This window comes from Octopus bimaculoides, chromosome 1 (genome assembly GCF_001194135.2).
Source record: "Octopus bimaculoides isolate UCB-OBI-ISO-001 chromosome 1, ASM119413v2, whole genome shotgun sequence".
NCBI classification, from domain to species: Eukaryota; Metazoa; Mollusca; class Cephalopoda; order Octopoda; family Octopodidae; genus Octopus; species Octopus bimaculoides.
The window spans coordinates 158,650,497-158,664,864 of NC_068981.1; the positions used below are offsets into that span (position 1 = coordinate 158,650,497).

Consider the following 14,368-nt stretch of genomic DNA (forward strand, 5'->3'; position numbering starts at 1 on the left):
CACCCATTTTTGATAGACTTGTGACTGGTGATGAAAAACGGATCTTCTATCGAAATGTTAAACATTGTAAACAGTGGCTTAGTAAAAGGGAAAAAGCTCAACCACAACCGAGAAGGGAACTCCATGGGAAAAAGGTTCTTCTCTCTATCTGGTGGGATTGCAAAGGAGCAATTCACTTTGAATCGTTACCACCTAATGCAACAATCAATGCTCAAGTCAACTGTCAGCAATTAGAGTGTTTGAACCAAGTTTTGAAGAAAAAAGGACCCGCTCTAGTGAATCGAAAAGGAGTGATGTTTCATCAGGACAATGCATGACCCCACACTGCAAAGATCACATCACAGAAGATCGAAGAGCTTGGTTGGGAAAAAATTCCTCATCCACCTTATTCTCCCGACCTTGCTCCTTCAGACTACCATATGTTTCGTAGTTTACAGAATCATTTGGAGGACATAACTTTTGCAAGCCAGGAGGAGATCGAAACTGACATTTCAGAGTTCTTCGCTTTGAAACCAAAAGAGTTTTACATTGATGGGATTAAAAAGCTTGTAAATAGATGGAAGGAAGTCATATAGATAATCAGAGAAAGTACATTGATGATTAAATTTCAATTAAATATAACATTTGATCACTTGTTTTCTCTATTCAAAATTCAGACAGAACTAATGGGATGACCTGATATTTTAGTATCTGTGCATTTTATATTTGTGTAAACCAGGTTAGAGAGAGTTTTAACTCAAATATCACTCTGGAGTGCTGTTGATGTGTCTAGATGCTTTATGACAGCACAAGTATTTCAAGAAGCTGTGGTGCTGGCAGTAGTCAAATGGAAAATGTTAATATGACAGAATTTACTTGGAAGAGTTAAGAATGGTAGCTGGAGTAACATGGGCAGGGACAGAAGATATGAAGTGTAGAGTGGTTATATATGATAATAGACACATAGGATGAGAGAATATTTGCAGTCAAAGATTAACCCTTTTGTTACCATATTTCTGTTGAAATACACTGCCTTAGTTTCAATGTTGGAAATAATGAAACAATAAAATAAGCAATCATGATTAAGCTGGTATTTGGAGTATAAATTAAAGTGAAATGTTGATGGGAATTTTGATTTAAATCACTTCAAAACAAAGTGTGTCAGAAAACCAGTGTCAGTCTTAAGCAGGTTGTTATGAAAAGGGTTAATAAACGAGTAGGAAGCCTTTTTATATATATATATAAGCATCATGGAGAGGAAATAAGGACCAAAACTATAAGGGTCTCTCTCAAAAGATAGATTATCAGTCATCATAACATTCATTCTGTATTAATAATTGACAATTAGTCAATAATGTCTATTCACTATCACTACTATCATACCCATCATCGATGATAATGACAGGAAGGCTCCCAAGACAACAAGGGAGCCTCTTTTGTGGTCACTCAACCTACTAGAAGTACTATTTTTAAAAAAGGAAGGGTACACTGGATAAAATAGTTGTATGAGCACTATGCCTAAAGAAATAAGAAGGAAAAAAACAGACAGTCATGGCTCAAACGCCTTTCTTCGATCTGAAACCTCTATGCAGCCACTAGACTTGCTATAAATTGCAACCAAATTTTTATCAAATCATACCCATCATTTTAAAGAAGAATACAATGGACAATATAATTCCTTGATATTCATATAAAAAGATATTAAGTTTAAGGCTGGAATCCTTTTAATTACTATTTACATACATTAATGATAGATATACAGGCAACAATGTGTGCATGGGTGGAAGAAGTTGGTCAAGACAGGTTGGTAGGTCTAAAGAGTTTCCTTTACCTAGTCACAGTTCTTATTCAGAATTACAGCACTCCTAAGTGCCCTGTTACTGATGGAATTCAAATTTACCATTCCTTAGTTCCTTTTTATTTGACATGGTTGGATGTTCTCATTCAAAATTACTACAATCTCAGAGGGATTACATTTATTGTCTCTCAGTGACAGCTTATGACAATGAAGGTAAAAGATCGAACATTATGTAGGTAGGAGAGAACATCTAGCAGCAGTCAGTGGACAGGTTAACTCCATGACTTAGATAGGGTAAGGTTTATTTACTAACGGAACTAATGGCTACTGGACAAGTATACTGTTTAGTACACCTTTTAGACATAACGGGTAAGAGAGGCAGTCGTTTACATGCCTCCTTACATTTCAATTTTCCTCCCAATCAACTAAAAGTTACACTCTTTAACAAAGAGGTAGACACAGATTAAATCAGAGAGGAGTCTGCTTGAACCAAAACAAGTGAAAAGGCTATGTGTGGCATATCACATACTATGAGATTAATTCACAAGATTAGCCCAGATTATCAACCACCTACAACTTTACACTTACATAAAAAAAAATAGGTGATAATCATCTTACAGAGATCAACTTTAACTCTGAGTATAGATAAGTGCAGTAAAATAACTGATATACTCAAAGATTTAGACAATACTGGCATCTCATTTTAAAATAAATAAATATAATCATGAAGGTGACAAAAATGTTAAATTCCATAAGCTTTATAAGCCTATATATAGTCATTCAAGCTGCTAGAAATAACCGTAAAAATCTTCATTAAATCACACATTGCGGTCTTCAAAGCTGCTCTGGATTTTAAACATGGACTGAGGAAGTATGCTATTGTTATGCATTCTTTAGATACATAATTACGATTTCTTTTTTCATGGGAGCAGGTTACGTACACAGGAATTGTCCCTATCATTTTAACGATTATATCTGATCACGACCTACCCCATATAAAACTCAACGTTTTCAAACCTACTTTGGATCACCTCTACTATGAATCTATACAACATTCATTCACATATTTTGTTATCTTATCTAAAAAGTGAAAGTAAAACGCGAAAAACTGGTAAATGAAGAAACGAGAAATATTATGAACCAACGAAAGGGCATCTACGAAATAGCTCAACATAGTAGAAACAGCAGCCAAATCCCCCTAAATCATACCCTACCTTCTTAATTTGACAATGAAGTCTGAAACACAATATTTGGTGGGTGGTAGAAAAAGAGGGTTCGCAACAGCCTATTTTTATATCACTATTGTTATATCTTAAACGTAAGGCCGAAGGAAATCGAACCAACATTACAACTCTTACAAGCTGACAAGAAAATAAGTAAATATATATGCGGTATCAACAGGAGATAATCTGTCCGATGAGTCTATGTCAGTCGCTAAATTACCAATAACATTTTGTTCCAATATGTATCCTATACACCAATATAAATATACAGGTGTGGAATGTATGATAGTTTAGGAATCATTTTTGCTCGCCGGTCGTAGTCTTTCACTCACGTCATTAATGCCATTGAGAAGACAAACATCATAACTATTACTTGTTCTCTCGTTGTGTATCATTTATCAATAGATATTGTCAGTTTGAAAAATAATGAGAGGGTAAGAGTAAGCTGACATGTAAAAACGTCAAATTAATCAGAGAAAATAGAAAATAAATTAGCCAGCAACCTATCACCTTTCTTAAAGTGCGTCCTTCACCAAATACATACTAAAGTTCATATGCCGTGAGATGTGAGCTCAGAAGCATATACAAACAACAATGTGCATCCAAATTCCTTTATATGAGAGGGGTCTGGGTGTGAGTGCTTTTATTTCCGTAACATGTTTCTGGTTTTGCATGTGGATACGGGTAGATGAGCGCATTTTACAGGTATTCGGGTGGTCATGGTCGACCGCTGCGGCTTCGTCTGCTGCATGTAGACGACTGCCGTGGTTGGGGCTGTCGCTTATCATCTAAACCATATAAACTAGCGCCAAATGGAATTATTGATATTAAAAGAAAAATGGTAATTTTATATCTATAACAATTTCAAAAAGCAGAAAATATTTCCAATTTTTTCATGACTTCCTACAAATGGAAAAAAGAGGGCCACACTATTTCATCTCAAACAAAATACACATACTTCACTGTAAATAACCAAAAAAAAACAAGTTATAGATAGATACACACACGCATGTAAAACGTCAGAAAATTAAATCCATTCTACGCGGTAATTAAAAAAAATACACACTACAGATATAAGAAAGATAGCATGTTTTCATTTTCCTAGTTTAACAACGTTAATTTCAATAAATTTACATTTTAAACACATATAATATGAAGGGAAGACTTGCTGTGGGTAAACTTACATATAATTCTCAGCATGAAGATGTATATATTAGTCGAGGTTAAACTTTCGGTTTACATCATTTCGCTGCTATTTGTATTTATTTCCCTTCAGTTTATACTTCCGTTTAATGTCAGAATTTCCTCCCTTGAACTTTTTTCTTCTCCTTATTTAATAAATACTTTCTTACTTATCTTCTCTTTCTGTTTATTTCATTATAACACCCCCAACTTCTTTCTTACATCATCTCTCTCTAATTTATCATCCACCTTTTTTTATATGTTATCAACCGGTGTCATATTAAAATTGTGTTTCTCATATTTATTTTCCTTTCAATTTCTCTTTTTCTTTCCCTTATTCTGTCTTTATAAAGTATTAATTCTGCTTTTATTTTTTTTTCTTTCCGTCTTGAATATGAACTTTTCTTCTCTTACTTTCTATATACTGCTGCTTTAGTCAACTTTCAATTACCTCCCCTTAGTTCCATCTCTGTAATTTCCCCCTCACACTCTCTTTTACTCTCTCTCTCTCTCTCCCTCACTCTGTCTCTCTTTTACTCTTTCGGTCTCGTTTACTTTCACACTTTTTCCCTGTCTTTTAGTTTCTCACTCTCACTTTGTTAAATATATATTCCTGTTTTTTTTTAGTCTGTGTCTTATTCCTTTCCTCTAAATTCTAACCGTGAAACATCCAGAATTTTCATATCAATGGAGGCATCTAGTGCTTTTTATTATTAAATAGAATCAAATATTTCTCGACTTCACCCACGTGTATAGGCTCCAGTATGTCAGGATCTGTTACTACAGAGCTATTCCAGACAGCAGTTGATAAACTTCTGAATAGTTGGACAGTATTGCAGGTAAATGTTTCTTATTTCTTCCTTAATTTATATTTTAGAATTATTTGATTCCTCGCCACTGCCACAGATACAGGAACGATACTTTTAGTTGTGTACAAACGACAATTGCTCATCTGAAACATCGCTACCTATATCAATTAGTCAAAACTTCAGGTGTGATGATAACCCCAAACCCTTTAGTTGTCGTCCTCATTCATAGCCTAAGCTCTAGCTAAAACATATCAGTCGTGATAATAAAACATAAAGCAATAAATGTTTATATATGAGGTCCTTCTGAAAACTACTCGCAGAAACTAAGATCTTGTCTTCGTCATTCGTAGACCTGTTATAGAACATGCTGGCTCAGTATGGATCCTATATAAAAAGACGAGAAATATCAATGATTTGGAATTGTAAAGAAAGGTTTTCTGATGAATACAGATGCATTAATGTGACAAAATGGAAACCGGCATTCAATCGTTTTGAGTCTCAGACTTGTCAAGATTCATTCCTTAGTTTCTGCGTGCGTGATGGTGGTTGGCACTCCGTAGGTTACCACGACGAGGGTTCCAATTGATCCGATCGATGGAACAGCCTGCTCGTACGTGTACCCTTAACGTAGTTCTCGGGGAGATTCAGTGTGACAAGGCTAGCCCTTTGAAATAAATACAGGTACAACAGAAATAGGAAGAAAGAGTCAGAGAAAGTTGTGGTGAAAGAGTACAGCAGGATTCGCCGCCATCTCCTGCCTGAGCCTCGTGGAACTTTAGGTGTTTTCGCTCAATAAACACTCACAACGCCCGGTCTGGGAATCGAAACCGCGAGTCCGCTGCCCTAACCACTGGGCCATTGCACCTCCACGCGTGCGTGATAGCACATACAGAAACTTTGATATTCGGCAACACAAAAGAATGGACTGATGGGTGGCCAGAGAAATTAACTGGCCATAGGTTTAGGAGACATTCCGCTTGTTACATCAAGGAAATATGTTCGAAGTAGTCACTGAATAGTTCCCCCATGTTTAGCTCCAGCTCAATTCCGATCAAAGACACTCCGTTCATAAATATCTCGTCTGTGTGGTCAATATAAATATCCTCACTCGTTAACGAAAAAAAAACAACCTGCTGGGTGTTACCAACTGTGTAGAAAACGAATATGAAAAGATATTTTGCGCAAAGGAACCTGGGTAGTGGGGAGAGGACTTTCGGAAAAGGCGGAGACGGGCTATATATAATCTGAACCTTTCCCCCGCTTATTTGTTTTTTTGTTTTTTTTTTACGGAATCCCACGTTTTAGGCTATGGAGATTCCGATTCTGAAAAAAAAAAATTGTTGGTAAATTTTCAGATTTAACACCCGCACGATTTTCACTAGGGTGTTAGGGTTAGGGAATTCCGTCCCTAACCGTGGTACTATTCAAGAAGAGTGGTCCCAATGCGCGTACTCGCGCATCGTGACTAGTCGATCCTACGACTACCTAGCGCGAGTGTGCGTCATGCGCAAAACATGTTTGAGGGGTTTTTTCTAAACAAAGTAAATAATTTTTTTTAAATAAAGTAAATAAATTATACACTACCTGTTTTTGGTAAAGTGTCCATTAAAAAGTCGGTCTTTCAAAATCTACTGTTGTTCAATGGATATTGTGAATTTTCCGAAAGTACTCTCTCCCACCCAGGTTCGTTTGCGCAATTTTATTTTTTTTTCATATTCATTTTCTACACAGTTGTTAACACCCAGCAGGCTGTTTTTTTTTTCTTTCGTTAACAGGTGAGGATCTTTATATTGACGGCATTTGTGACCGTATTTAAGATGGTAGGATGCAATTCCTGAGAAATTTGCCTGCTATTCTTGTAATTTGTGCTTTTTCCCTGAAATTCTACCTCCAATCGATACAAAGTGTGACGCAGGGACCCTTACAAATAGCCACCTCCAAAGACGGTCTACTAGGAATGCAGTGTGCTTTACTGACCACTGGTCATGCCACTTTTACTTGAAGAGGTGCAAAATTTACAGTAAATGCATCCATAATTTAAGTTGCCGGAGATTTGGAGCTGGTTATGAACGTGATGATTCTTCTAGCAAAAAAGAAAAAAAAGCATGTAGATTTTTTTTTCTACTCTTAAAAGAGAGAAGACAAGGGTTGTCTGTTGGAAGGCGACAGAAATGGGAATCTGATCAATAGGTATGTATGCTAGAAGTACTGCTAAAAGTTGAGGTTTGGCAAACATCAAGAGAGAATATCATCCACTAAATGAGTGTTACCTTGTGCAAAGGAGTAGATTTCTTCAATTTTGAAGTTTAAGTCTTTACTACAAATCCATTGAAGTTTAGGAAATTATGAGAAGTGGATCGCAGTTTTAGTGTGTGCTCAAGAATATAAATGAGGTAGGAGCAAGTGTCTATAGGTTGTAGAATACAGTGGTGGATGATGTGATAAGAGACATAAGAAAATTGATGGAAGTATTCAAGTTGTTGGATAGGAGTTCTTGTTTAAAGTGAGAATTATTAATGAGGCAGATAAAGCCAGGAAGCAGTAAAACTGGCCAGAAAAGCAATTTAGAGTGAAGATGGAAGTTGTTAGACCTGGTCAGCCCTGTTCAAGCTGATCTATGATTAAAGATATCAGTCACTGGCACAGTGTGTTAGGACTTATCCATCACATGTGAAGGTAAAAGGATGATCTGGGTTTTTATAGATTTGTGAATATAAGGAGAGATAGTGGCAATTCAGTGCACTTCATATTCACAATTATTGCTCTAGCTTCAATTCATTACCTCTTCCAAGCTTGCATATACCTATACATACTGATTCTGCTAACCCTTAATATTTTTTCTCCCTCTGATTATATGTTTGTGTGTATATATTTATAACAAATCTTTGACTTAAGTTCATGTGTGGTCATACTCCCCTATATTTCCCGTATTTTTTCTTACATCCATCAACTTCATTCATCCCCTTTTCATTTCTCTTTACAAGCTAATCTTACTTTTACCAAACCTCATAAAATTTACTTGTGGAAATTAACAAGATTTGTATCTTCTCCAGCTTGCTGTAATGCATGGATTTGGAGGATGTCAAAGTAAAGAGAAAGCTGCATGGTTGTCTTATGCCATTGATACCTGGTTTAAGGAAAACAGTAAGTTGTTTACCAAACACTTTCGAGCATTATATAGTCTGTTGCTTATTTTATATTGGTGGAACATGAATTATACAAATGAGTTAAGTATGGAGTGTTTTGTGAGGAAATCTGAGTTATGAAAGTGGTTAAGCATCAAAGACAAGTAAATATATGCAGAACTTGTGGATAGATGTTGGGTAAAAAAAGATTGTTAATCATGTAAAAATCATGCAGTAGAGGTAAAGTATGAAAGGCCTGAGAATACTGGCTTCACATGTAAAGCAAGATACAAACAGAGATGATGTGGTGTTGTATCGCAGATACTAGTGATACTTACTAGCATGGAAGAGTGAACAGTTAAGTTTTGGTGGCAACATTTATTTTTCCTAAAATGGCAAACTGGCAGAATCATTACTGCACCAGACAAAATGTTTAGCTGCATTTCTTCTAACTTTATGTTCTGAGTTGACTTTGCTTTTCATCCTTTCAGAGTCTATAAAGTAAGTACTAGTTGATTACTGGATCATTGTAATCAACTTATCCCTTTCCTTGAAATAGCTGGCCTTGTGCCAAAATTTGAAACCAATATTTTTCCTGGCACCAAGTAGCCATGATAACCAAAATCCTTGGACAATTGCTTCTGTTAGAGAGGTGTTGTTTCTTATTTTGTTTTCATGGTTATAAAATTGCCAAAATTACATCTGAAAGGCTTGAACTTCTTCAAGGCCTGAAAATATTACCCTGAACTCTAATTCACATACCTGGAACAATGCAGTTGCTACCTACATTATATACTATTTCCAAAAATGGACTATTATGGCGATTGGCAACCACTAACATTACACATATTGTGTACTATCTGTTGCTCCCACATGTCATCCTTATTGTCTCGCTCTTCAAACTTTGTAATAAACACTTAACTTATCCCTTCAGATTTGCAACTCCTCTGTATTGGGCTCACTAGTAAGAGAACACCTTCATTGCTGCTACTTACAAGATTACAGTGACTTTAAGGTTCTTAAAGCACAAGTATTACTAAGATTTATCTAGGATACTCAACTATAGTTTCTTGCTTCCAGCCTGGGGCCTCGTATTAGTCATTTTCATTACTTGATTGCTATTTTACTTTATCACCCTTTAGAAGAATGAAAGAAAAAGTTGAACTCAGAACAAATACCACAAAACATTTTGGTTAATGGTTTGTTCTTCCACCTATCTTCATTTGAATGGTATGTTAAAATTGTCTTCAATATGAACTGGATTGTAATAGTCCCTCATCACTAGAGTTTTGAGTACTTATTTTAATGACTACATAATTATAGATGGAGATTTTAAGCAACAAGCAATTAGTGTAAAGTCCTTCTCAGAAGGCCTAAACATCTGCACCACCATATATATCTCTATTTATAAGCTTTGTTTTCTTAATATATTTTTACTTTTAATCCTAGATAATCTTGACCCATATGAAGTTGAAGATTTCCTCACAGATGTTATGAACAAAGAATTTGACACAATAGCAGATGATGGTAGCGTTCCTTTGGTATGTTTGGAGGGAATTTTCATCATGGGTTGCATAAATCTTTTCATTTAAATAGTTAGAATATGTTTAGTTTGATAACCTTCTTAGTACTAACCATGAAGGAAGCCTCAAGATGACTGACTACAGTCCCATGAGATGCTAAAATGGTTTAGTTGACAAGGACATCTATCAAACAAGTAAGGTGTGTCTTGGTGTCTTGAATGTGAAATTTATGATAATCTCCAGTACACATCACCTAATAAACAAGCAGCATACTGGAAGTTGTCAAAAGAGATCCTCGTAAAATATGGTTCAATGTAGTCACCTACCTGTTCTTAAGTCACAAGAGATGATGAATGGCTGTTAAAATATACATCTAAAGCTATGAGCTAACTGAACAGTGTTGATGATGAATAGGTGATTGTTTAGTCTCCAACTGAATGGTTTCACTATCATCATATGTCTGTTTTCTCATGCTGGCATATGTTGAACAAATCAATGTCTCACCACTTCATCATCTGGCATATGTGGCAAGAGAAAAGCCTACCATTTTTTTCCCCTTACTTGCCTTGCCTAGCAGAGGAGGTTGCACTTATAGCCTTCCAGTGAAACTTGTCATTAATGTTCCTCTTGAAACTTTGTAAAGCAATGTCTACAGGAGAAGGCAAAGAATTCCAGAGAGCTGTTATTCCATGATGAACAGGATGTGGTGATTGGTGTGGGTGTTGGACACAACTTGGGTAACAAAAAAGCTAGAGATGTGGGAGTGGGGATGGAATGAAGAATGCCCAAGTTGGGTGGCATGAGCCCAGCAGTCATCAAGGAGCAAAGACCATTATAGTTGCAGGGGAACTGACAAAAACAGTGTACTGGTGGGCCAGGGGTTGGGGCATGGATGAGTAACTTTATGCAGTTGAGTGGCCCTTTTCTGGTTATCTGCGTGTACAGCAGCAGCACTATCATGAATGTGACAGCAATACTCCATTATTGCTTGTGTTATAGGTTTGCTGGATGCCCTTCATATCACCAGTTCCCTTACAGGATGGACTGGACACATTTTATTGTGCCACCAGCATTAGAGGGAGAGTTTGCAGTAGGACTAAAGAAACCCCTTAACTTCTGGGTCTTGTGTAGTTCACATCCTTCATCCCTATTTTTTGGTTTTTTGCTAGATGTATTCTATTTACTTTGAAACATATTTTCATAAATTGTATGAATTAACATGCCAATAAATTTCTTCTACAATCTAATACTTTAACCACTGTATATTCTCCCTACTGACCTTCATCATTACTTAGTATCCCCATCAACTAATGACTTGCATTCCATTCTTTATGAACCCCTATATCCAGATGGCAGCTGAGATTTGTACCATTTACAAACTCTGTCAAAACAACAATGTGGAAGAGGTTAACAAACGGATTGAGAGGTTACCAAATGCAAATATTCAGAAATCTGTGCGTGCTGATAGTGATGAAGAAGAAATTGGGGTCTGTAATTCTTTTTACCTTTGTATTTTAATTCAGTTATATATTTTTTCATACTATCAGAGCAACACTTCTAGATGTAATGTAAGAATTGCCTTTAAAAAAAAATGGTTTTCTTTAATCACTTGTATATATCTAGACAAAGGCTTCCGTAGTGCTTCATTGACTATATCACTTCAATAGATTTGATAGGTCTGCAGTAACTAACTCCAAGCTAACTATAACCATGTCATTAATTACCAAACTTTTTTTGCTTTAGTAAAGCAGCCTTATTTTCTTACACATTATACAAACTGCAACCTTTAAATATAATTGCTGCATTTACTCTTTGGACATCACCTATACACTATACAGCTGATGTTATGGGTTTTTTTTCTTTTAAATAATCTTTTCTAATACATTCTCATACTTCCATACTATCTTAATTGTCCATGTTCAATTTTCATTTAACATCTACTGAAATTCAGTTGCTCCGAATTCCTGAATTAAATTCATCACATTTTAAACTCAAATAGTTCAAGTTGCTTACTCAGCAAATATGAGTAATATTTTCTGTTGATTATTATTTCATTACTTTAGAGGCTGTCCATGATTTATATTTAAAGTGTTGATGACTAAGTTATTAGGATACTTGACAAGCAGCCAAGGAGTCAATCTGCTATGGCTGTCTCTGCTTTGCTGAAGATGTGAACTGCAGAGTAAAAATACTTAGTCATTCAGCTTAGGTGTGTAGATTCTACCCAGCAGGTTTGCTTTTGATATGCTATGTTGGACTATGGCTTCAGCTGTGGTTCATTGACTTAACCCTTTAGCATTTAAACCAGCCACATCCAGCCAAAATATGTTACCGGTTTTATGTTCAAACCAACCAGATCCAGCCTCTCACACTTACCCTTCAAAATATATACAACCACATCAAAATTTTGAAGCAACAAAATAATGCATGAGTAATTAAAAACAATGTGAATGAAAAAGCATTACATTTGACAGAATAATCTGAATACTAAAGGGTTAATCATTTAGATAGATTTGATAGGTCTGTGGCTATATGCATATCATATGTGACTGACGTGAGTTTTATGGCTGCATGTGCTGACTCAAATTTGTGGAGAAAATTATTATTTGAAAGTGTAAAGCAAGCGCTTTGGATTGTTCATAAGGCATAAATATTTCTCCTTTTCTCTCCCATTAGATTGATTCTTATATAATGAATCAATCTAAGGGAATACGAGATGAGAAATAGGGTTTTTCTACCTGAAACCAATGTTGTGATATTTATATCCTCTAAAACTACAATCCTGAAAACATTTGCACCTCCAAACCAGGATTGTACTTAATTATAGTTGTTTTAAAATAAAGTTTCAAGTTTTTTTTTTTTTTTTTTTTTTTTTTTGTTCATGAATTTATCAGATTTTTTTCATGTTTTACAGACTGAGAGTAACTGTTTGCCAAATGGAAATAATTCCACAAATTCTACAGCTAAAGATACTGATGTTACAATGGATGAAATAAATACAACTGCTCCCTCAGGTAAATGAACGTTTGAATTTGCCTACTATATCATATCATTCCTGTTAAGTTTGGTAATTATTACATAATTGCTATACACCCTATATAAGCAGTTAACTTTTTCCTTGAAATAGATTGAAAATATTTCCTTAAAATTGTTCTTAATTTATTTCAGAAGACCAAGTCATGGATGCTGAAGAAGATGGTTGGCATGTGGTGAGAAAGAATAGACAGAAGAGGGCATAGCTGAATTTATCATCTTCACATGATGTTATATATCTTTGATTCAATTCAAACATTCAAAATGAGCTTGAGTGTCTTAAATCATAATCATCTTAAATTATTTTGATATCTGCAACTATAAGATCATTGAAATATTTATAATTAATGCTGGACCTTTTAATCTGCACACAGTGCTCTACAATTTAATCAAACATTTGAAGCATGGAATTATAAAAGACAACTCCAAAACAGAAGATGAAGCTGAGAATTTATGCAGTGCATATTCAAAATTTAAACCATCTGATTGACTATATGCTAATTTGGAACTTTGTAAATACTTTAACTTTGTAATAATAACTACTGAGTTCTGGTGAACCAAGAATTGTTGAGTTTTGTTTCTTGACTAAATTATGTAGTTTGTTTTTATGAACATAATCTGGCTGTGTTTCATTTTTAAAATGTATCTGCATTGGTTTTGTCTATGAGTATTCACTTGTTAGATTATCAAAGCCATCTACTAATAGAATTAGCTTGTAAGATTTTGGACCTTCTGATGAATTATAGATACAGTTGGCTTTCACAGTTTGTCTACCCAATTTCATTAAGGTGCTATGCAGTAGGATCAGCAATCTGAAATCTAACGGCAATTCAGCCCTGCTGCACTGGGTTATATTAAGGAGAATAAACAGAGGTACTTCCTAAAGTAACTTTTTCTTGTATTAGTAATCTACAGTCGCTTGTACAAGCAGAAATTGCAGCATGTCTTCTGCAAGAAAAGCCTATTCCAATTACAAACAACTAATAGTTCAAGTATAAGACTAATTCTCTGATTTTATCCTAACCCAGCATCATGTTGACTGTAAGCAAGAGAGATTGAATAACTGAAGAATATTTTAACTTGCAATTAAGCCAATTATCTTGTATGGACAAACCATCATATAAACTGGAATAAAGTTCAACTGGTTTCATCTTTCAGCAGTTTGTTCCTGCAGTGGATCTGCTCCAAGACACATAATAAGTAAATGGTGGTGATGTAGGAAAATCTCAAATATTAATTTGTGGAGGAAAAAAGTGCAATGATATCATTGAAAGCTGATTGTTTTCAGTTTACCATAGTGGTTTAATATGAATTAAAACCAGTCTTTTTGTTCAACCAAGCATTGCATCTCTATGGATCAGAAAGTTGGTAGTGTGTTCTTTTCTTCTTAGTGGTACAGTAGCCCAAACTAATATATATATATTACTCTTGCCACAACATTAGCAAAATTTTTGCCATCCCTACTGTACATGACAAGATTTGCATCCATATAATTCTTCCTTTGGCATGGCATTAGGTAAATTTATAACCATCTTAATATTAAAAATGAAAGGGTGATGAGCTGGCAAAATTATTAGCAGCATTTCATCCGACTATGTTCTGAGTTCAAATGCTACCAAAGTCAATAAAATAAGTACCAGTTAAGCATTGGGGCTGATGTCATTGACTTACCACTGACCCTGTGCCAAAATTTGAA

The 14,368-nt window shown here is 35.2% G+C and overlaps 2 protein-coding genes across 3 annotated transcripts in view; one reads left to right on the top strand and one right to left on the bottom strand.

The window, feature by feature from the left end:
• LOC106881006 (RNA helicase Mov10l1) overlaps positions 1 to 4,643 on the bottom strand; it is a 38,970-nt gene extending 34,327 nt beyond the window's left edge. Inside the window, exon 1 of the mRNA XM_014931191.2 lies at positions 4,185 to 4,643. The gene's annotated coding sequence lies outside the window, so the exon portion shown is untranslated. The remainder of the gene's footprint in view (positions 1 to 4,184) is intronic.
• A 106-nt stretch (positions 4,644 to 4,749) lies between these two features.
• LOC106881007 (pre-rRNA-processing protein TSR2 homolog) lies at positions 4,750 to 13,236 on the top strand. Of its 2 annotated transcripts, none has more exons than XM_014931194.2 (6): positions 4,750 to 5,021; positions 8,045 to 8,135; positions 9,566 to 9,657; positions 10,989 to 11,126; positions 12,554 to 12,653; positions 12,811 to 13,236. In XM_014931194.2, the coding sequence occupies exons 1-6, from the start codon at positions 4,947 to 4,949 to the stop codon at positions 12,876 to 12,878; spliced, it is 564 nt and encodes a 187-aa protein (XP_014786680.1). In that variant the 5' UTR covers positions 4,750 to 4,946; the 3' UTR covers positions 12,879 to 13,236. The 2 variants fall into 2 exon arrangements, with proteins under 2 accessions (XP_014786680.1, XP_014786679.1); XM_014931193.2 differs by having other exon boundaries at positions 4,758 to 5,021; positions 12,808 to 13,236.
• Positions 13,237 to 14,368: the final 1,132 nt, after the last annotated feature.

Coding starts and splice junctions, on each gene's coding strand:
- LOC106881007 (XM_014931193.2), top strand. CDS start 4,947: ATGTCAGGATCTGTTACTACAGAGCTATTCCAGACAGCAGTTGATAAA. Junction 5,022..8,044: donor ATAGTTGGACAGTATTGCAG/GTAAATGTTTCT, acceptor TATCTTCTCCAG/CTTGCTGTAATGCATGGATT. Junction 12,654..12,807: donor AAATACAACTGCTCCCTCAG/GTAAATGAACGT, acceptor AATTTATTTCAG/AAGACCAAGTCATGGATGCT.